General features: G+C 46.4%; 1 protein-coding gene across 4 annotated transcripts in view; it reads right to left on the bottom strand.

Annotated features, from left to right (window-relative positions):
• ABR (active BCR-related) overlaps window positions 1-23735 on the bottom strand; it is a 194767-nt gene that overhangs the window by 60926 nt on the left and 110106 nt on the right. For 3 of the 4 annotated variants that reach the window (XM_006863207.1, XM_006863206.1, XM_006863208.1), the window contains 3 exons: window positions 14473-14658; window positions 5333-5440; window positions 1908-1968 (listed from right to left, as the gene is read on the bottom strand). In XM_006863207.1, the coding sequence (XP_006863269.1) occupies window positions 1908-1968; window positions 5333-5440; window positions 14473-14658 (355 nt within the window). Of the gene's footprint in view, window positions 1-1451; window positions 1498-1907; window positions 1969-5332; window positions 5441-14472; window positions 14659-23735 lie in introns of those variants that run through there. The other variant, XM_006863209.1, reaches the window with a different exon arrangement.

Raw genomic sequence — 23735 nt, 5'->3', positions numbered from 1 at the left:
AACCCAGCATTTCCCCTCTGGTCTTCAGACAGGCCAATGTCAAGTCCAGCCCTCCTTCTGACACTGGGCCGTTAGAATCTGAGCCACGGTCAGTGGTCAGACAAGCTGCTGTCCTGCTAAGAGCTGAGAGGGGCAGGAGAGAAGGGCTGCCTCAGGGGTTACCTCAGTCACCAAGGGTCTTGGACAGACACAGGGTGACCTGAGAAGATCAGAGGCAACAGGTCACACACAGTGACCTTTGAGAGACAACCTCCATCATCTTTCCCCCATAAAGCTGCCCCTCCCCTCAATCCAGCCTTCCCCAGGGAGCTCAGGGTTACCACGGAGATAAGAGCAAAATCACTGAGAAGAGTGCAGAGGCAACATGCCTGGTGGAAGGGAAGAAGAAGGCCCCAGAACCAGCTGCTTGCCACTCCAATCAACAGGGGCCCAGAGTAACTGGCCTGCAGGCAACACCTGTCCCTCACAGCCCTGCCAAAGGCAGCTGGAGTCACCCCTAGGGCCCTTCCTGGCTCACAGAGCAGGACCCACCAGCTCCCAGGTAGCACCCTGCCCAGGCCTACTCCAGCCCCTATCAGCTGACCCGGCTGACCCAGCTGATATCAGTGCACCTGCCCCAGAAGCCCCCAGTTGAGAGAGCAGCAAGGAGGATGTGCTGGTCCCTTCCATAGTCAGTGGGTGTGTGACCTTCACAAAGCAACAGTCGGCCACACCCCCTCTCCCTCTAGCTACCGCAGCCGCGGTCAGCCTTCTCCTAATGCCAAGTCCTCAGCTTCTCCGGCTGCATGCAGCTCAAGGGTCCTCCACGGCTGGAGACAACCCTCCCTGGAGTAGCCCAAGCTTCCTGCTCTCCCAGCCGCATCCATGTTCTCCTGCTGCTGACGATCTGGATCCGATGGGATTGAGAAAAGAGGATGTAGCATGTACGCTCCGCCCACAATACCCTGGCCACGCAACCTCCTCTCCTCTCTCTGGGAACAAAGAAACTCACAACTTCTCCCTCCAGCCTGGACTGGTACCTACTCGGTTTAGGGTGCTGCTGTCCAAACCATCTGAAACTCTCTGACTGGCCACTACTGACCCTTCACTGTGGCCCCAGGGTTACCATGTCTGCAGGTACAGTCCGGAGGACACTTTCTCTGTAACACCTTCTCCAGGAAGTCAGCCAAACCTCCCCAGCTACCCTCCACTTGCCCACAGACTCTCGGGGATACCTGGCTCTTTTTAACCTTGTCCTTCCATTTCAGCATCATGCTGCCCTCAGTAGCCCCCAGACTCTTCGAGTCCAGGCTGCAAGCTGGCTAGGATGAGGACAGACACAAATCCAGCCACTTCTCAACTCTCCCTTCCCTACTTGTCCCCCAAACCTTGACAGCCACATTTAAGCCCACTCCGGCCAGCTCCAGGAGGCGGGGAAGACCCCCATCTCTCCGAGCAGGGACCGGGGTTACCATAGGTGCAGTTACAGCAGAAGCGAATGATGAGGAGGATTTCCATGGCAGCCTGCGTGCCCTCGGCAGGAGCGTGCAGCCATCACTCCCAGCTCCCGGCCACTCAGCCACCTTGCCGGCTGCTGCACAGCCTTCAGAATCGAGCCGCCGCTTCGAGTGCTCTTCCAGCAAGTGGGAGGGGGAGGGGAACGCAAGTGGGGAGGCGGGAGGAGGGAGGAGGAAGGAGGAGGGGAGTAGAGCGAGGAGCCTGCTGGCATCCTAAGGAGGAGCACGTTTGTAGCTGGCCGGCTGCCTGGGGACATAAGAGGCTGGATTCCTCGCATGCACGCGCATACACACAATCACACACACACTCTCTCTCTCACCAGTAGGGAGGGAGGGCACTGTGTTCACACACACAGTCCACAAAGCCAGAAAGACAAAGGTGACTGCTACGCAGCCCATTCCCCAAAGTACCTTCCATGGTGACCGACGTGTGGCTGTCCTTGGAGTCCTTGGGACCTTTCACTTTGAGTTCCTGCCAAAGGGAAGAGAGGTGTCACTACCTGGTGTCCACCTCCCACACCCCACTTGGAACACCAAGGTGAGAGATAAAGAACAAATAGACACAGGTCTCCCATGGTCTCCCCATCGGCTGTTCCCGTGCCCTCACAATATTGTCCTGCAGACTCGTGGACTACAGGGCCAGGGTGTGGGCAAGGAGGAGGGGACTCAAGGTGCTGAAGTCACAACAGGTTGTGAGAGATGACTGAGAAAATGGGGGGTTCCTCAGATCCATCCTCTAAAGGTCCTTGCCACCAGCACTAAGGGTCTTCAGAGAATGAGCGGTGGCAAGAACAGGTCTGCACCTCCCTGCCTGCCTCCAGCAGCCACCATTCAGGGATCCAGACATATCAGCACCAAGCAGACAGGGTTTGAGGCCACAAATACCAGGTGTACCAAACCAGCTGAGCCTTGGGCAATGGGCAACCCTGGAGATCAAGATCAAGTGGTCCTGCATACCTGCAGGGGGTGGGGGTGGGATAAAGGGAGATAGGGGAGAGATACTCCACAGAAGTCCAAACTACATCACCCTCATACCCAGTGCAATCAAGTCAATTCTGACTTTCTGCCTCATGATAACCCTGTATTTTCCAGAGCAGAACTGCTTCATTGAGTTTTCTTGGCTATATCTTTACGGAAGCTGATCGATCGCCAGGTCTTTCTTCCGCATTACTGCTGAGTGGGTTTGAACTACCAATCTTTAGGTTAATAGTTGAGTGCAACAACCAGGGACCTGCAATGAGGAGGCAGTCTCCAGCTCATCTGACACTCCCCACCCACTGGTGCCTGTACTGGGCCCAAGAGAAGAAACATAGGGAAGGACGAGCCAACACTCGAAGCCCCAGGCAAAGTGACCCTGTAGTAAGATAAACAGGAGCCCTGGTAGGTTAAATGTTTGGTGGCTCAGTAAAAGGTTGGCAGCTCAAATCCACCAGTCACTCAGAGGCAGGATTTGCAGTCTCAGGGAGGGCATATCTGATCAAAATCTTTTTTTTTTTGTAGCTTTAGAGCAAGAGGCTCCAGCCCAGCCCTGGCTGGCAGGACAGTATGCCTGTAACAGGGGCTGTAATGTAATCCCTTCAGCTCAGTGCCAGGGGCCTCGAGTGAGGGTGGTAGGCAGAGGGCAAGCAAGGGGCAAGGTGAGGACAAGGTCAGGTACCAGGTGATGAAGCTTGCTTTGCCTGGAGGGGAGGAAATGCCCAGGCAGCAGGACTCCCACATTTCCTCCTCCTGCTGTTTCTAGATAGAGAAAACCCTACAGGGACAGGGATAGGGGAGCATGGGCTCGTGGGTGCTGCCGGGAGGGTTCAGCTCCTGGTGCCTGGATAGCTAGCTGTAGGGGTTTTTCAGCACACCCTCCCTCCAGTGCAGTCCAGAGGTATGAAATCACTCCTCTGCAGTGGAGAAGGGCCTAATTGCAGTAATTAAGTGGCAGCGCCAGCAGGAAGCACCAGCTAGCTACAGTGTCAGCTCATGAGGCAGGGTGAGAAGCCACCTGGCAGGAGGCCCTGGTTGGGCTCTGCCCTTGCAAGTGGCTGGAGCTGGCTAACCGGGTTCTGAGTCTACATGGGCAGAAGCAGCCTGTGCAGGGCCATTCTGAACACGAATCAGAGTCCAGGCTGCTCCTAGGGGGCTGAGCACCATTCCTCCAGCCAACTGATACCACACAGAGGGACTTCCTCAACCCTCCCCACTCAGCCACTCCAGTCTACCTGGACTTAGAGGGGCAGGTGATGTTACCATGGAATCATGTCTCTGTGGCTTTCTCGTACCTGCTGGAAATGAAATAACCCAACTCCCACTGCCCTCGAGTCAATTCCAACTCACATCGGCACTACAGGATTGCTCCCTGAGGTTTCTGAGGCTGTGCAGACTGTCTCATTATTCTCCTGTGAAGTGGCTTGTGGGTTCGAACTACCAACCTTTAGGTTAACAGCCCAACATTTACCCCACTATGCTATTGGGGTTCCTTGGAAGCTGAACACACGTGTTGAACTCTGGAGGTGAACTGTGAGCAAGCCCAGTGTGGCAATAGATGCAAATGCAAGCCCAGTGTGGCAATAGATCCAAACCAGTTTTGACTAGTAATAAGGCTGACACTTGGATTTTCTGAGCTGCCTCGTGGTTGGTTCTAGACTCGGTCATAACTTGTGAGCCCAGTCGTTTCAGGAAAATTTGTCCTGCATCTGACCAATTTTCTAGCATTAGAGCTGATAGGGGGAAATTCAAGGATCACTAGGGTCCGCTGTTAGGCCAGGCTGGAAAACTCTAGGAGGAGCTCCTTCTCCCAGATCCAGAGGTTCTCCTGCCCGAGTTTGGAGCTGGGTACTGGGACTGCAAGGTCAGTAGCTTAGGGGTGTCACTGGGATTTTATTTCTGGATAAGAAGGGAAGTGGGACTATGCTCCTGCAGGACCCTAGAGCAGCTCTGCCCTTGCTGTCACTTTCTAGACAGATGTGTCTGTGGCAGATAATGCCACACATCTGTTCTACAGCGGAGCATACAAACCCAGAACTAAACCCACTGCCCCTGAGTTAATTCCGACTCATAGTGGCCCACAGGACAGAGGAGGACTGCTCCACAGGGTTTCTGAGACTGCAAATTGTTCTGGGAGCAGATAGCCTCATCTTTTTCCCATCCTATGGAGCAGCTGCTAAGTTTGAGCTGTCAACCATGAGATTTGCAGCCCCATGCTTAGCCTACAATGCCACCAGGGCTCCCTATAGAGGAACATGGAGGGAAGCTTAGCTGCTGCAGTAGAGACAGGCATGTTTGCAACCCCACAAGAGAGGTGCTCCTGATTTGTGGGATTGCAGGATCCTAGGATCAGCAAGGATCTTAAAGGACTAACTAACCCTAAACTTTCTCAAATTTTCCTGATCATAAAAATTTCTTGGTTGAAAATACAGATTCTTTGGACCTTCTGAATTAGAAATTGAGGGAAAGTGCCTGGAAAACTGCATTTTAAACCCATGCCCTTGGTGATTCTATCAAGCAAGTCTTAGGATGACCAGTCCAGATTCTATAGAAGAGGAAACAAAGGCCAAGAGAAGTGACTTTCTCAAGGTCACCACAGCATGAAAGAATTCTGCCTTTAATTTTGTCTCCCCTGTTCCTCTCTAACCTAAAATAGAATTAAAAAAAAAAAAATCAATATTCTTACATTAGGAGGTAAAATGTCAGGTGCAAGAAAGCAAATGTCAGGCCAGGTGTTACCAATTAGGAGAACCACTTCCCTAACTGGCGACAAGGGGAGTGGCCCAAATGCTGAAAAGTTCTCAACCACCCCCAAGCCTAGCATCCTTTGTTGGCGGTGGCTGTGTGAGGGATCTGCCCACCTCTGAGATCTTCTGGAACTGGTTGTTGGACTGGCTGCACTTTTCAGCTGTCTCCAGAGCGACTTTATAGTTATCCACAAACGCTTTGTACACACCAAGCTGGCTGGCCTGCGGGGAAGAAATAGGGAATGGAGAGAGGGAAGGGTGGGAAAGGGATGGGGAGAGAGGATTAATGAATGGATGGAGGCTTAACCACAACACCTGGAACTCCCTCAGAGCTCAGAACCTCTAACTCAGAACCAAAGAGGTAGGTGGGAATAGAAGGGGAAAGGCAGAGATGTATATATTAGAGTATCCCTTTGAACTTGGCAGTTTCTATGGAAACAGGCTCAGCCAATAAGGTTAACCAGGGGGTAGTGGGGAGGGTGTGCAGCACAGGGCCTTTGTTGGCACGCTAGAGATTCAACAGCATTCGACTTTATTTACATTGTCAAGATCTCGCAGGGTTTGAAGCCCCTTAATACCTCACACTTCCTTCATGTCCTGGAATTAGCTGGAGTGGGGCGAGACCGAGAGACAGTTGAGAGGTGGGCATGTGTGGCTTGCTCAGCCCTGGAATCTCCAAGGTCGGGGGTAGGGGGGCATACAGCATTTAAGGGCACAGCCTCCACCTCCCTGGCCCTCCAGAGAGCCAAAGTTCCTGCCTCACTACACATCTGCACATCACTAGGAACCAGTTGGACTCCTGGTGTAGCGCTGTAGGATCAGCACTGGACTGTAGACCACAATGTCGGTGGTTAAGACCCATCAGCTGCTCCTCAGAAATCTTATACAGGGTTTCTATGAGTCAGAACCTACTCAACGGCACTTAATTAAAATTCAACAACAACAAAGCTTCTCATATACAATCATGCGGGGCGCCCCACCTCACCTGGCCTCCACAGAGCTCACCATGCCTTTCTGCAAAGAGGAAAATGAGACCATTAATCCAGTTCCTCAAATATTTATGGAAAACTTGCTCTGGGCTGGGCATATGCATTTCCTCTTACAGGAGCCAAGGGTGGAAATTCAAATTAAAAACCACAATGACATACCATTTCACACACATCAGAATGGTCAATATTTAAAAGTCTAAGGAGTTCTGGTAGCATGTTGTTAAGTGTCATCAAGTTGGTTCTGACCCATAGTGACCCCAAGAAGTGGCTGGTGAGCTTGAACCGCCGAGCTTGCTGTTCAAATGGCATTAACCCACAGCACCACACCAGGACTCCTCATAGTAGTTACAAAATGGGCTGTTAATCTCACACTACCAGTGGTTCTGTGGGAGAAAGATGAGGCTTTCTGCTCCCGTAACGATTTATAGCCTCAGTAACCCACAAAGTCAGTGGTTCAAACCTGCCAGCCTTTCCTTGGAAACCCTTTGCAGGGTCACTATGAGTCAGAACCGATTCCCAGGCACACCACCACCAATGATACCAAGGGTCAGCACAAAGGAAACTACAAGCATTTACAACTGCTTGTGATGGTGTCAATTAGTACAGTCACCTGGAAAGCAAGTGGCAGTAACTAAGAGAGCTGACCACCAGCCATCTGCAGGTTTATGGTAGTAGGTGTGTTGCTCAAAACTATGTCACTGGTATTTCAAATCCCATCAGAACCACCCATGGTGGACAGGTTTCAGCAGGGCTTTCAGACTAAGATAAGAAAGCCTGATGATTTACTTCACAACAGAACATTCTCTGACTAGTTTGCTCTGGACACATTATTCAAAACCCAACCCAAGCCATTGCCACTGAGTTCATTCTAATAGTGATCCTATAGGACAGGATAGAAGTGTCCCCTTAGCGTTTCCAAGGCTGTAAATCTTTACAGAAACAGACTACCACATCTTTCTCCCATGGAGCATCTGGTGGGTTTGAACCACTGATCTTCTGATTAGCAGCCAAGTGCTTAGCCACGGTGCTACTAAGGCACCTTGGAAACATCACTGTTGTTTCTGTTAAGTACCATCACGTTTGTTCCAACTCACAGCAGCCCTGTATAGGGTTTCCAAGGAGAGGCTGGTGGGTTTGAACTGCTGACCTTGTGGTTGGATCAGGCCGGTGCTTATTTACGGCACCGTTCCAGGACAGGATCAATTACTGAAAGATGACCTCATGTTTGGTGAAGGAGAGGGCCAGTGATGGATGATGAGGTATGGACTGGCACACAGCTGCAACGATAGACTTGAACATGCCTGTGATTATGAGGATGACGAAGGACGAGGCAACACTGGGAACTGCTGCACATAAGGTTGCCCCCAGTCACAGTCAATTCCATGGAAGTTAGTTAGCTAGCTTCCTCACAGAGCTGAAAATATGCATGGCAAATCCACTTCGGCATACAAATCCTAGACCTGTACAGTCCAATACAGTAGCCAGTGGCCCACAGGTTGCTACTGAGCACCTGAAAAATGGCTGCTCTGATTTAAGATATGCTGTGAATGGATGAAACACCCAGTGGGATGAAACACTCCGTGTGAAAAAGGAGAGGCTAAGCAGCTCCTTAATAATTTAAAAAATACTTATTACGTATTGAAATGATCATATTTAGCTCCATTGGGGTAAACAAAGTATACTCAAATTAATTTCACCTGTTTACTTTTCCTTTTCTTTCCTTTTTTTTTAACATTTCAAATTATATCTGTGACTCACATTATGTTTCATTGGCTAGCGCTGCTCTACAGAAACACACATACAGGCCCAAACAGACTCTTCCTCATAGCGGACAAAGCAGAAACAAATGATCCCCAACAAGGAAACCCACACAATGTGCACAGCAGTCAAGATGAATGAGCTGAGTAAGCCTGGAGCAGCTGAGTAAGCACGATTCAAAACAAATGCGCAAAATATGTAAAATATGAAACAAATAAATACACATATATACGTTTTTTTAAGTACATGCAATGTCATAAAAGGATCTAGATATGTAGTAAAAACACAATCTGCAGCCCAGAAGGCTCCACACCAAATTGATTCCAGTAGCTGCTTCTTGGAAAGAGAGTAGAGCAGAGACACCGACATCTTCCTCTGTCACGTTTTATTTCCTCAATTGAGGAAAGTGTTGCCAGATATTTTCGGGTGGCAGTTGTGTGTCGTGGAGTTGGTTCCGACTCATAGCGACTCTGTATAGGGTTTCTGAGGCTATAAATCTTTACAGGAGCAGAAAGCCTCATCTTATTCCCAGGGAGCAGGTGGTAGATTCGAACTGCTGACCTTCCAGTTAGCAGCCCAACTCGTAACCCCCTAACGCTACCAGGGCTCCATTTTTCTGAGCTTGTTGTTAAGTGCCATAAAGTAAGTTCTGACACATAGTGACCCTGTATAGAAGTTTCTGAGTAACAGATGGTGGGTTTGAACTGCCGACCTTGTGGTTAGCAGTCCAGTGCTTATTCTACAGAACCACACCAGGAGTAGGAAGTAAGCACACAGTTTGTTTGCTACATTATTCTCTAGATTTTCTGGTCTACATTTTTTCCCCAGTGAAGTAGCATGGGAGTTGTTTTAGCTGCTGGCGGGCTTCCGTTTCCCACGAAGGTACTGGGGAAGGTGAGCTGTCCCTAAGCGCCCTTCTTCAGACCACTCTGCTTTCTGAAGAATCCTTGTGCTGAGTCCTCTAGGAGCTGTAGGGGAGGCAAGAAGGGAACCACAGCATCAGCTGGGCATGGTAAAACCTGAGGCAGCTGGCAGGAGGCCTAGTGAACCAGAGAGGAGAAGGAAGATGCTTGGGGACAAAAGGGTGCAGATCTCAGACTCAGAGGGCCCAGACTTTTCACAAAGGAAAATCCTGGGAGAGGAGGGGCAGGAAGGGATGGGGCTGGTTTCCTCTTCCAGGGGGAATACAGGCCCATCAGTGCCCTCAAGTTACCGGAGATTTGCAGGATAGTCACTTCCTGAACCAAAGTAAAAATCATGGTTATTCTTCCATGAAATGACTCTCCCTGTGCTGTCCGTACGGGAAGGATAAAGCCTGGGTGCACAGGTGGGGACACAACCCACCTATCCCATGCCTAAGGGAGCAGCGGCAGGTGAGCCCAGAAGCAGGGACCACATGGGCAGAAGGCGTGTGTGCAGGTCTCATGGGCCATCCCAGTCACTGCCATCTCCAAGGTGCACCCCCGGCTGCAGCCCATCGTTGGCCAGAGTTGTTAACTGGGGAAGTGCAGGTTGCTTGGAAACAGCAGCTTGGCACTGGGGTGACCTCATCAAACAAGTAGCAGAGATGCTAATTCTCTTCTGTCAGGAATGAATAATCAAATATCCTTAGACTTCAGCTGAAAATAAACTGCCTGCAGATGCCTGGCCTGCCCAACTCCACCCAGCCCAAGCTAAGCCTCCCTGCAGCCCTATGAGCCTTACATATCAGGCCTAAGTCTGGTGGAGCAAGTGGCTCTCCCTGATGACAGCAGGGTCCAAGTGATGAAGACCGTGGGACAGACAGTCTTTCCACTGCGCTACAGGTAACATGTCTCCCTGCTCCTGGGTTTGCTCCTGGCCAGCCTATTGAGGACTGAGAGGAGGCTCCCCCTCACCTTGTCACCCAGGCTCAGGAACTAGGTTGGCAGTGATGACTGGGTACCTACCATCCCTGAATCCCTAAACTGGGGGAAGCATTCTGGGGCTGCTAGAACCTAATGTGTGTTGTTTCCTTTTAACAATGCCTCCTGGGATGCCTAAGAATAATGATAATAATAATAGGAGGAGTTGTTGTTGTTAAGTGCCATTGAGTTGGTTCTGACTCAGAGACCCTGTGTAAAATTTCTGAGGAGTGGTTGCTGGGTTTGAACCGCTGACCTGGCAGGCCAGTGCTTATTATACGGTGCCACATAAGGAGTGGTCATAATGACACATTAATAATAATAGCTAACACTATTCAGTATTTACTATGTGCCAGGCCCTGTCCTAAGGAGCTCTGGTAGTGTAATGGTTATGAATTGGTCTGCTAGCCTCAAGGTTAGCAGTTCGAAACTACCAGCTGTTTTGCAGGAGAAAGATGAGGAGTTCTGCCCCCGTAAAGATTTACAGCCTGGGAAATCCTGTACGGGGTTGCTATGAGTTGGAACCAACTCCACAGCACACAGCCACCACCACCAGGCCCTGTCCTAAGCACTTTTGAGGTATCAAACCAATTTAATTCTCACAACAATCCAATGAAGATTATTAATAGCAATTATAAGAATATGTAATATATAAAAACTCCTCATTTTCTAAGATTTCTATTCATGACAAACACCACCCAGAACTCAATCCAGATATAGAAGTATTTAAAATAAAACAAACCTTCAAGACTGAAAATAGGGAACGAAATATATCAATGTATAATAAAGTCAACTACAAAGCAAAAAGACAGAATAGTGTAGATACAGAACGTCCAAATGGCAAGAGTCGGGTAAATTTCAAGATAAAGCAGACTGTCTTAAGCAGGGAAAAATTTAATAAGTTACAGGGTAACCTCAAAGAAAAATAATACACCTGCACATCAAAATAAAAAAGAGGAAAACCAGAAAAATTTAGTAAACATTAACACAACAGAAATGAAAATTAAAAGAAAACCCATAAACAAAATGAACTCAACATAGAAAATTGTGTGGAACAAAGAATCCAGCAGCACCACAAAACACACACACACAGAGAAACAACAGTAAGCTCATACCTAATGATAATTACACTGAGTGTAGATAAATTACATGTACCAGTCAAGAGGCATAAAGAGCAGAGTGGATAGGAAAACAGGAACCTTCAACATGCTGTCTATAAGAGACATATCAAAAAGATGGAGACAGCCTAAATGCCCATCAACAGAAGAATGGTTAAACAAACTTTGGTACATACACACAATGGAATACTAACAAACACGGAAGAATGATGATGAATCTGTGAAAACGCATCACAGCCTGGTTAAACCTGGGGGACATTATGCTGAGTGAAATTAGTCAATCACAGAAGGACAAACATTATATGAGATCACTGTTGTTAAAAAAAAAAAAAAAGGCTTTCTTGATAAAACAAACAATCTATGATGGTTAAGGAGGCGAGGGAAGGGAAATTATTCACGGGCTAGAGGGTAGACACATGTTACCATGGGTGGCAGCGTAGGCAATATACAAGTGGGAGGTTGGCAGAGGAAAGATGAAGGTATCGGGAGACATAGGAAGGAATGCAATAGTTAATGTGAATAGAGGTAAATGCTAACTGTTGATACATGGAGGGGACTGCAATCACGTAGTGAAACAAAGTAGATGGTTTGTTGAACCTAAAACTCAGGATCTGCTCCATAAACTCAATTAACAATAAAAAGTAAAAAAAAATTAAATAATGAAAGAATGTCATTTTGACAGGCAAGAAGCCCAAATCATGGTGAAGTTAGGTGATTGGCTCAAAGCCATGGATTTAATCTGAGGCAGAGCTGGGGTTCTAGCTCCACTGTGATCTGTCTGTTTCCACAACATTGCTGGTCTTGATAAATGGGACTTTTCACACAGACCTCAGGCTCTGTGATGCCTCCCTCAGTGCTCTGTCCACATTCATAACAGCAGCAGTCAGGGGGCTCCCATTCATTTACCCACATACTGAGTACTGGGCTGCTTCTGGGAGCACTGATGATAGACAAGGTACAGTCTGTACTTTCACAGTGCATGGTTTGGGGAAAGCAAGCAGCTATGATGTTGATAGGTGCCATCGAGTGCTATGATGTGCAGGTGTACTATTTTTCTTTGAGGTTACCCTGTAATTTATTAAATTTTTCCCTGCTTAAGACAGTCTGCTTTATCTTGAAATCTACCCAACTTCCTTGCCATTTGGACGTTCTGTATCTACACTATTTCATCTTTTTGCTTTGTAGTTGACTTCATTATACATTGATATCTTTGGTTCCCTATTTTCAGTCTTGAAAGTTTGTTTTCCTTTAAATACTTCAATATCTGGATTGAGTTCTGGGTGGTGTTGTCATGAATGGTAACCTCAGAAAATGACCCTATGCACAGCAGAATGACACACTGTCTGGTCGTGTGCCAACCTCACACTACTGCTGCCACTGTGCCAATCCATCTTATTGGAGGTCTTCCTCTTTTTCTCCGACCCTCCACTCTACCAAACATGATATCCTCGAGGAGCTGTCCCTACCGACAATATGTCTGAAGTATGAGAGACGAAGTCTGGCCATCCATAACTCAAATGCATAAATTCTTCTACGGTCTTCCTTATTCACTGCCCAACTTTCACATGCATATAAGGTTACTGAAAATACCACAGCTTGAACCAGGCATACCTTAGTCCTCAAACTGACATCTTTGCTCTTGAACACTTTAAAGAGGTCTTGTGCAGCAGATTTGTCTAATGCAATCCATCATTTGATTTCTTGACTGCTGCTTCCATGACTATTGATGGTTGTTCCAAGCAAAATGAAGTTTTTGACAACGTCAATCTTTTCGTCATTTATCTTGATATCATTTATTGGCCCAGTGGTGAAGACTTTTGTTTTCTTTACATTGAGGTGTAACTCATATGGAAGGCTGTGCTCTTTGATCTTCATCTGTAAGTATTTTAAATCCTCTTCTCTTTCAGCAAGCAAGGTGGTATCATCTGCACATTGCATGTTGTTAATGAGTCTTCCTCTAATCCTGATGCCATGTTTTTCTTCATATAATCCAGCTTTTCAGATTATTTGCTCAGCATACAGATTAAATGAATATGGTGAAAGAATACAACACTGGCACACACCTTTTCTAATTTTACACCATTTGGTGTTACCTTGTTTTGTTTGAACAGCTGCCTCTTGGTCTATGTACAGGTTCCTTGTGAGCACAATTAGGTGTTCCAGAAAACTCATTCTCTACAATCTTGTCCATAGCTTGTCATGATCCACACAATTGAAAGCCTCTGCATAGTCAATAAAAAACAGGTAAACATCTTTCTGGTATTCTCTGCTTTCAGCCAAGATCCACCTGATGTCAGCAATGATATCTTCATTCCACATTCTCATCTTGAACCTCTAGCAGTTCTTGGATAATGTACATTTGCAGCTGTTTTTGAATTATCCTCAGTAAAATTTTACTTGCATGAGATATTAATGATATTGTCCTATGTCACTAATATCTCATGCAAATAAAATTGTGCATAGTTTTGGGGAAGCAGGTAGCTATAATGGCTCCAATGAGGGGAGGAGCCGAGGGACTACATGTGAAGGGGTGGGGAAGGCTTCTTTGAGGTCACTTCTAGCTGAGGACTGACCAGAAGAAGCCAGACAAGAATGTAAAGGGCGTTGAAGACACAGCCTCAAGTACAGAGAGGTCAGAAGGTGTCTGGAGTGTGGTCTGACAACAGAAAGCTCAGTGTTGGGGGAACCGGGGGTGAAGGAGGCAGAGGCTAGGATGTGAAGAGTCTCATGAGTTATTCTCTGGAGCCTGGACTGAAGCAGGGCAGAAGCAAGGAGTGATCACTGGGTCTGACAGATCTCTCCAGTTGCTGGGTAGAAGTGGGAGGTGGGAAGGGAAGCAGAGCTGGAGGCAGGAACCATTTCTGAGGAGATGGTAGAGGTCCAGGTGAGAAACAGCAGCCAAGACAAGGGGCAGCAGAGGGAGTGGAAGGAGGCGTGGCTTTGAGTGTCATCAAAAACTCCACAGGTACAAGGCAATGGGTTGGAGAGGGGAAGGTGCCAAGAATGACCAAGGTCTCAGCTTGGGAGATGGATGGATTCAGTATATCTGGTTTTACCTCCTTATTCCTTTTCCCTTTCCTGTAATAGTGGGTGGGCTCTTAGTGTTTTTGGCTAAGAGAGGATCATTAGCTGTGGGGTCTCCAATCCAACTGACTCATTTTACAGAGGGTACCTGGGGTCTAAGGTGAGAATTCCCTCCCTCGCATGACTCTCTCTCAGTTGAAGGACAGGGGACCTGAAGACCAGCATTGGATCCTCCATTCCAGTCCTGTCTCCATAAAGCCCACTCAGTGAGGAAGAACTGATGTCATGCACATAGCATATCTCAGCTCAGCATGCCTAGACCATTCCCAGGGTTTACAGGGGCAACCTAGAGTCAAGGCACCAGGCCCAGGCTTTCTTCCAGGGCACAAAGGAGGCCAAGGTTTGAGCGGGTTGGGGCTGACCGGTCCTCTCCCAACACTCGTGAGTCTCTGAATGAAGACCCTCTGGCAGGGAAAACTCACCAGCTTCTGGAAGAGGTGGCCCATGGTAACCTGGCTGTCCCACTGCTGCACCTTGGGACAGAGGTTGTCATAGAACTCCTTGTGGATCTCATAGATGTCCTGGATCTTGTAGAAAATGGTTTCGATCTGCTGGATGGTGAGCACGGGCTGGGAGGTGGTAGCTGTGGCCTTCAGGGGTTTCATGGGCTGGGTGAGGGAGAGAAAAGAAGAGTGGTGGTGAGGAGTACAGAAACCAAGGGTCCACAGATCCAGGGCAGACTGTAGCAATGACCGGCCCAGCTTGCTGCTAGCGTCATGCCTAAACAACGTCACCTGCCTTCAGGGCACCAGAAGTGTGGTTTGTACCAAGATGTTGTTACTGACAGCAGACCCCAAGAAACCCCACTCATTGCAAGGAGAGGGAGCCTGGGACAGAGCCAAGGCACACTCCTCCCACCCTCAGCTAGGCCCTACAGCACCCAGCTCCCGCCATTAATGGATTTGCTCATCAGTTTTACATTACCCATGTCTTTCTCCCACCAAAGCTTCATGTCCTGAGTCATGAGCTTCCTTCTCATACTTCATTGGAACTATAGGGCTGAGTGGGAACTCCACCCATTAGAAACTTTCTTCCAAGATACAGAGCATAGTTTTAGGACTCTAGAGTTAGAGTCTCAAAGATTCAAGACCAGTCTCAGCTTCATTGATACTCTATTTTCCTATCAATTATCACAGCGCGAGGAAGCAGGGGCACATGCGCCATGCTCCCATTGCCAACACCTGTGTCAAACATTGCTCTCCCATTACCTACACCTGTGTCAGACATGGTGACGTGATCACAACTCTACCACTGAGCCTGGCTATAGTCTCACTCTCTTCCTCAATGTCAGGCAGTTATTCTGTCAGGCCTGCTTGTCTACCTCAGTAAGTTCCAGGGCCTACATGTGGAAAGCGGGAGGTAACATCAGTAACTCAGGAGTGCTACCCACTTCCTACCCACACTGGCTGGGAGCTGGAGCCATCAGTAGGACGAGGGTAATGAAGCAGGGGTGCCTTTCCTTCAGCTACTTTTCTGTATTTTCTAAATCATCTGCAATGAGTAAACATGAAGTTTTATAATCAGAAAATAATGCTATTATAAATTTATAGTGGAAACAAACCAGTGGACACTAATATGATACTGATATTTCTCCCTTGGTTGACATAAAAGCTCCCAAAGTCTCCCAATCCATCACTTGAAAGGCCCTCCGAGAGACAGGTTTTGGAAACCTGCCTCACAGAGGAGGAGTGAGGGGAGAGTGTGTTTATCTGGAAGACAGAGACCTGAGTCAGCTCTGGTGATATTCTCCATCTATCTGAAGGGCTGTGTGGAAAGAGGCCAGAGACTTAATCCAAGTTACTCTGGAGACTCAGGAGGAGTGGGGAGAAGTTTTGAAGGCAGATAGGGACACACTAGTGCTCTCCATCTCTTTTCTCTGGGAATTAGATAGGGAGCTTTCTGATAAAATAAACATGCTAGCAGAAAACAGGCAACTCAGCTGGAAATGCTGGGCTAGAGGGAAGACCTAAACTGAGGGCAACCAAAGCTGTCGCTGGCTCCCTCTGGAAAGTGAGCACCAGGCTTGAGCCAACTATGGCAGCCTAGCTCCCAGCCAAGCTCCATTCCCTCCTCCTAGCTGCTCACCCTGATGGTGGCAGTGCCCAAGTTTGTCCACAAGAAGTTCCATGTACTCAAATACCCAGACAATGTTCTGATTCCTGGTTCTCTTGTTCTCTGAGCTCTAAAATGTCCAGACAGGAATGACGAAGGCAGGAAAAGGCAGAACTTCCTTTTTACACTCTCAGCTGGAACCATTTGACCCCCAGTGCCCAGTCCTTGCTAGGAAAGCAAGATGGGGTTCAACTTGGTGCAGGCCAGGTAGCATAAGTTTGAATCCCAACTTGGCCACTTCATAACTATGGACAAGTCACCTCCCATCTCTGGGCCTTAGTGGCTTCATTTGCAAAACTGGGATAATGTTACTTTCCTTAGAGGACTACTGAGAAGGTTGAAAGTCATAATTTAAGAATTTATATAAACACCTAGTATGTGCCTGATGCCTACAAGGTAACAAAAGTTAGCTGCTACTATGATTACTATTCACTCCACAAATCTATACCAAGTGTCTAAGGTGAGGGCAGACTAGGAACATTCAGTGCTGGATAAAGACATATACATCCCTGCCCTCATGGAACTTCCATTCTAGTAAGGTTTCCCAGGCTTGGGAAGAGACAGAATTAGCAATACAAGTAAACACACAAACATAGAATTGCACAGAGTGATTAGTGCAATGAAGGAAATGAAGAAGGTGGAGCCTCCTGAGACCAGACAGTGAACAACAGTTTCTCTACAGAGCATGGGGGAAGGAAAGAGAATTCCAGGCAGATTTCTTCAATACCTGGCCCTGTGTTGGGAACTATCTTGGTGGGAGAGAGGAACCTGGTACTTGGAGAGTAACGGCAAGTGGGCATGATGTGGGAGGTAAAGGAGGTCTAAGGTAAGGCTGGCGGTGTAGGCAGAGGCCAGATTATACAGGGCCTTGAAGACCAGGAAGGAGTGCAGTATTAAATCATGATTGGTAAGGCACTGGGAGGCTTTAAGAAGGGGAGTAATGGGATCCAATTTTCTTCTCAAGATTCACAATTTCTGCTTTGGAGAATTTTGTAATGTATTCAGTAAACTGGATCAACACGAATGAGACACGCAGTGACAAACCCAGTTGCTGTAGAGTCGATTCTGACTCATGATGACCTCATCATGTGTGGCAGAGCGGACAATGCAAGACAGGATATTACCCAACAGAGACTGTAAACACCAACCACATGATCACAAGATTGTGCTGGAGCACTTATAGGGTGTCACAAAGAAGGTGACGGGAGCAAGGTCTCACAGGAAGGTGGGAAGATCTGAGCAGGTACAAGGGTTAAGCATACCATTCAGGGAAACAGAAGGAACTAGGAGCCAAAGCAGAACCCTAGATGGGTGTCCAGGCTCAGCTTCATAGGCTCCCAACACTCTGAAGGTTACAGATTCAGGATTGACATCAAAAAGTTTATCCTTTTAAAAACCTCTTCCCAGAATCCAATGGATGGGCTGAAGTCACCACAGGGTCCCAGAACCACCAATCCTTGCCCCCACTAAAGCAGGAACAAAGGGAATTGGGAAGGAACTGTCTAAGGAAGGGAAAGGGGCAGGACTTTTCCGAAGCTGCTGGAGAGACATCTATCTTCTCTGGTCTACATAAAGAAGACACAACATTCGCTTCCTCCTGAACTTCTCACTCTGTCTGCTAAAGGGGAAGAATCGGCCACTCAGCAGCAGCAGGTCACATGAATGGGGTGTGCACTGGGGCAACAGATGGTTCTCAGGACAACATCAGGGACCTTTGCTCTTAAGCCTGATTTCACCCAGGGCAAGGAGAATGGTCTGGGTGTGTGTCCTTGGTGGGTAGGTGACTCTTGAAGGCAATTATTTTTATCAGGCGACACCCTGCATCATATAGGCCTGGAGGTGAGAAGGACAGATGAAAGGCAAAAGTAACTGAATCCTGAACTTTGATACTGCGCCCAGGTGCCCTCATGCTAGTTACCTCATCCCTCCCCACAGGGATGTCTCCACTTTGCTGTATTAAGTGCCACAGAGTCAGTACTGGCTCACAGTGACCCTGTATAGGGTTTCCAAGGATAAACTGGTGGGTTTGAACCAATGACCTTGTGGTTCAAACCATCCTTGTGGTTCAGAGTGTTTTATCCTCCAGGGTTACACCCGGACTCCTTCTCTACATTTTGTTATTGTTGTTAAGTGCCTTCCAGTTGGTTCTGACTCATATAACCTACACAGGGTTTCTGAGGAGCAGCTGGTGGGTTTGAACTACTGACATTGTGGTTCTCCGTCTAGTGCTGATCCTACAACACCACACCAGTAAGTTCGCTCTCCACCTTGTTGTTATTCAGTGCCATTCCAACCCATAGCGACCCTGTATAGGGTTTCCAAGGAGCAGCTGGTGAGCTTGAACCGCTAACCTTGCGGTTCAAACCAACTTTGCAGTCTAGCGCATTAACCCACAGCACCACACCAGGACTCCCTCACTGCCTTATAAGGGGGGGGAATGAATTCTAAGAAAAGAGCTCTGAGTGACCACAGTGCCAACCTCAGCTCCCAACTTCAGGCAGTTGTTTGTGTGCTCTGTCCCGCAACAACTTGCCTGCTCACTTCCTACACCTTCTACCTGAGGGGCCTGGAGGGGTCTTCCAAAAGGTCACAGAAAAATCAAATTAAAAGATAACGGCATTTTTCCACTAACTTTTTTGAAGCCCTGCGGTGTATCAGCAAGCACAAGAAGGATGACCTCATTAATCTATTTTACAGATAAGGAACATGAGATGCAACAGGACTCCACACCCCAAAGCCAACTGTTGGAATAAAATTCAAGAGAAACGGACCAGCTGTGATCCAGGGGTGGGCAACTGTCTCACAACCAGTGCCAAAGCTAACTCTTCTTCCCCTAAATCTGGAAGATGTGGAATCACATACATTTTATTTTGTCTCTCTTCCTCCTCTGCCTCAGTCCATGCTCCCAGGCCTCCTTCATTTGTAATCTGAAGCCACCAGGATCCTAGAGGGTTCCAGAAGATTATTAACCCATGGCCCTAGCCAGCCACCCTGAGGGCTCCTGTGTGGCGTCCCTGTCAGAGCTTGTGTGTGTGTACACAGTCTTAGGTACACACCTCAAGCGTTTGCATATCAGGAAGTATAAAGCTGAGAAAATAAGTCAAAAGGGAGCTGAGCTGTGGGAATGGGGGTGGGGTGAAAATGAGATATGAGGGTGGGAGGAGGAAGCCCGCAGACAGAGAAATTTTTCTGAGCCAGCCCCTTTGTTAGATCACCCAAAGACCAGAGGGCTGAGCTTGCCTGTAGCTGAGGAGGGAGGGGAGAGAGCGCTTGATTCCTTATCTCAGTCTGTGGCAGTGGAGTGGCAGGCCCCCTCTTCCTGAGCCTCCAGCCATAGATCTGGCCTCTGAGCTGAGCTCTCCTCACTCCCCCAAGCCTCTGCTCAATCAAAAACCAACTAGGGGCCCAGGAAGAACCCCTGGGAGTAATAGCCTGCCCAGGCACCTAAAGAAAGGGGGCTCCAGTCTCATGGTCTTTGTTTAGGGGCATGAACCCTTAAGCAAGTGGAGGGTGGGGGTCTGGGCCCTTGAATTTGTTATCTTTGCCCAGACAAATGGAAACAAAATAGACCTGATGACAATTTGGGATCTCAGAGTGGTAAGCTTCTGTGGAGGACCGGAGCCGTGCCCTCCTTCAGGGACAGGTTGTGTTGATAGAAACAAGTAAGTCCAAACCTGTCTCTCCCAGTACTAGAGAAAAACAACAGTAGCTAACACAGTGGTGAGAGGCATCCGTGGTTCTCAGTGGGCGAATTCACCCCTTATACATGAGAGACCTGGGTTTCCATTCACTGACAGTGTACAGCATGCAATCATGCTGCTATCATGCTGACCAGGTCTCAGCAGAGCTTCCAGACGCAGATGGGCTAGGAAGAAAGACCTAGAGCTCTACTTCTGAAAATCAGCCTGACGAAAATGGTCTACCACAAATTGTGGGGATGCCAGAGAATTAGGCAGCATTTTGTCCTGCTATACCTGGGATCCCCTAGGTCTGTAGGTACCAGGTTCTCTTCTAAGAGATTTCCATATTACAACTCTTTTAGCCCTTACAACTACCATAAGAGAATACTATTAGTATACCCATTTTATAGATAGAGAAAGACTGGTTTTTTGTCTGTCCTCTTTCCTCCAGTAAATTATTTGAGTACCTAAATACCTGGCATGGAATCTTGGTGTAGTGCTGTGGTTTAATGTGCTGGACTGAAAAGTCGGTTTGAACTGCAAGATCAGTGGTTCAAGCTCACCAGCTGCTCCTCAGAAATCCTATGCAGGTTTGCTATGGGTTGGAACTGACTCGACAGCACTTAACAAGTACCTGGCATTGTATCAGGGTACCTTGGTCTTGTTCGTAATCCCAAGAACTAAAGAGAGAAGGTAATTGTTATTATTTTCATCTTTGGTGGTGTTGGTGGCTGTGTGCCACGGAGTTGGTTCCGATTCATAGCGACCCTGTACAGGGTTTCCGAGGCTGTAAAGCTTTATGGGAGCAGAATGCCTCATCTTTCTCCAGCAGAATAGCTGGTAGTTTCGAACTGCTGACCTTGCAGTTCACAGCCCGATTCATAACCACTATACTACCAGAGCTCCTTATGTTCATCTTTAGATGAGGAAAATGAGGCTAAAGGAGTTTCTGCATGGCTTGCCCTAAGCCAGTGCTTTTCATACTCATAATCCATTCAAGAAGCAATATGACCTAGTACAAGAAACACACATACACAGACACATGTTGGTGGTACCATTCATTTAGTTGTGACTCAGTGATTCAATGTACAACTTAACGAAACACTGTCTGGTCCTGCACCACCCTCACAATCATTCCTGTGTTGCAGCCTCTGTGTCAACTAATCTCATTGAGGATCTTACTCTTTTTCACTGATCCTCTACTTTACCAAGCATGATGCCTTTCTCCAGGGTCTACTCCCTCCTGATAACATGCCCAACACCCTTGCTTCCATGACCAAGACAGATTTGCTTATTTTTCTGGCAGTCCACAGTATATTCAAAATTCTTTGCTAATACCATAATATTCAAATACATTACATCAACTGCTCTTCAGTCTTCCTTATTCATTGTCCAGTTTTCATACGTATATGTTATTAAGTGCGGTCGAGTCAGTTCACAACCCTGTATAAGGATTCCAAAGCTGTAAATCTTTTTGAGATCAGAAAGCCTCATCTTTCTCTTGCAGAGCAGCTGGTGGGCTGGAACCACTGACCTTGTGGTTCACAGTCCAATGCTTATCCTACAGAGCCACTGCACTCTGCCACATACATATGTTGGTGGTGGTGGCATTGTTATTGGCTTGAGTCAGGGACACTTGAGTTCTCAAAGTGACATCTTTGCTTTTTAATACTTTAAAGAGGTCTTTTGCAGCAAATTTGCCCAATGTAATATTTATTTGATTTCTTGACTATTATTTCCATGAACACTGATTGTGGATCCAAGAAAAATAAAATCCCTAACAACTTCAATCTTTCCTCCATTTATTATAAGGCTGCCTATTTTTTTTTTTTTTTTGGCCCGATTGTGAGGATTTTTGTTTTCTTTATATTGAGGTGTAATCTATACTGAAGGCTGTACTTTTTGATCTTCATTAATATGTGCTACAAGTCCTCTTCACTTTTCAGCAAAAAAGCTTGTGTCATCTGCACATCACAGGTTGTTAATGAGTCCTCTTCCAATCTTTATGCTGCATTTTTCTTTATATAGTTCAGCTTCTTGTATCATTTGCTCAGCACATAGGTTGAATAAGTATGGTGAAAGGATATAACCTTGATGCATACTTTACCTGACTTTAAACAATGCAGTATCCTCTTTACCTGTTTGAATGACTGCTTCTTGGTCTATGCATAGGTTTCATTATGAACACAAATTAAGTATTCTGGAATACCCATTCTTCATAATATTATCCATTATTTGTGATGATCCACACAAAGTATTGTCAAATGCCTTTGTATAGTCAATAACTAAAACACAGTTAAACATCTTTCTGGTATTCTCTTATTTCAGGCAAGATCCATCTGATTTCAGCAATGATATTCTCTTCATTGCACATCCTCCTCTGAACTCAGCTTGAATTTCTGGCAGTTGTTCGTTGATATACTGCTGTAACCATTTATTACCTTTAGCAAACTTTTATTTGTGTGTGATATTAATGATATTGTTCAATAATTTCCACATTGGATCATCTTACTTTGAAATGGGCACAAATAAGGATCTCTTCCATTCTATTAGCCAGGTAACTGTCTTCCAAATTTCTTGGCATAGCAGAGTGAGTACTTCTAACCTTGTATTCCTTTGTTGAAAGATCTCAGTTTATATTCCATAAATACCTAAAGCCTTGTTTTTCACCAGTGCCTTCTTCAATGAAGCTTAGACTTTTTCCTTTGGTACTTCGATATCATCAGTTCTTGATTATAGCTACCTCCTCTAATGGCTGAATGTCAACCAGTTCTTTTGGTATAGTAACTTTTGTGTATTTCTCCTGTCTTCTTTTGATGCTTCCTGATATTTTCAATATTTTGCCCAAAGAATCTTTCAATATTGCAAGTCAAGGCTTGAAAATTTTCTTCAAGTTTTTTCAGTTTTAGAAATGCTGAGCATGTTATTCCCTTTTGGTTTTCTAACTCTAGGTCTTTGTACAAATCATTATAATACTTTACTTTGTCTTTTCAAGCTACTCTTTGAAATTTTCTGTTCAGCTATTTTACTTCATCATTTCTTCCAGTTACTTTAGTGTATCTATGTTCAAGAGCAAGTTTCAGTCTCTTGTTACATTCATTTTGTTTTCCAATAACTTTTTGTTTTCTTCATGTATGATGTTCTTGATGTCATCCCACAACTCTTCTGGTCTTCATTCATTAGTGCTTAATACATCAAATCTGTTCTAGAAATGTTCTCTAAATTCAGGTGAGATATACTCAAAATTGTACTTTGGTTCTTGAGGACTTGTTTTAACTTTCTTCTGTTTCAACCTGAACTTGCATATAAGCAATTAGTCTGTTTCACAGTCAGCCCCTGGCCTTGTTTTGGTTGATGATATTGAGTTTCATCATCCCTTCCTACAGATGTCGTCAACTTGATGCCTGTGTATTACATTTGGCCAGGTCCATGTGTATAGTCGCTGTTTATGTTGCTGAAAAACAGTATTTGCAATAAACAATTTGTAGGTCTTGCAAAATTCTATCATGCAATCTCTGGTGTCATTTCTATCATCAAGGCCATATTTTCCAACTCCTGAGCCTTCTTTGTTTCCAACTTTCATATTCCAATCACTAGTAATTATCAATGCATTTTGATTGCATGCTTGATCAATTTTATTCCACAGATGTTGGTAAAGATCTTCAATTTCTTCATCTTTGGCAATAGTGGCTAGTGCATAAATTTGATTAACAGTCATATTAGCTGGTCTTTTGTAGGTATATGGATATTATCCCATCACTGATAGCACCGTACTTCAGGATAGATATTGAAGTGTTCTTTTTGACCATGAACGTGACACCATTGCTCTTCAATTTGTCATTCCTGGCATAGTAGACAATATAACTAACTGATTCAAAATGACCAATACCAGT

Source organism: Chrysochloris asiatica, unplaced genomic scaffold, assembly GCF_000296735.1.
Source record: "Chrysochloris asiatica unplaced genomic scaffold, ChrAsi1.0 scaffold00054, whole genome shotgun sequence".
NCBI classification, from domain to species: domain Eukaryota; kingdom Metazoa; phylum Chordata; class Mammalia; order Afrosoricida; family Chrysochloridae; genus Chrysochloris; species Chrysochloris asiatica.
Note: the sequence above shows the minus strand (reverse complement) of the source record. Positions and strands in the feature narration are given on the sequence as shown.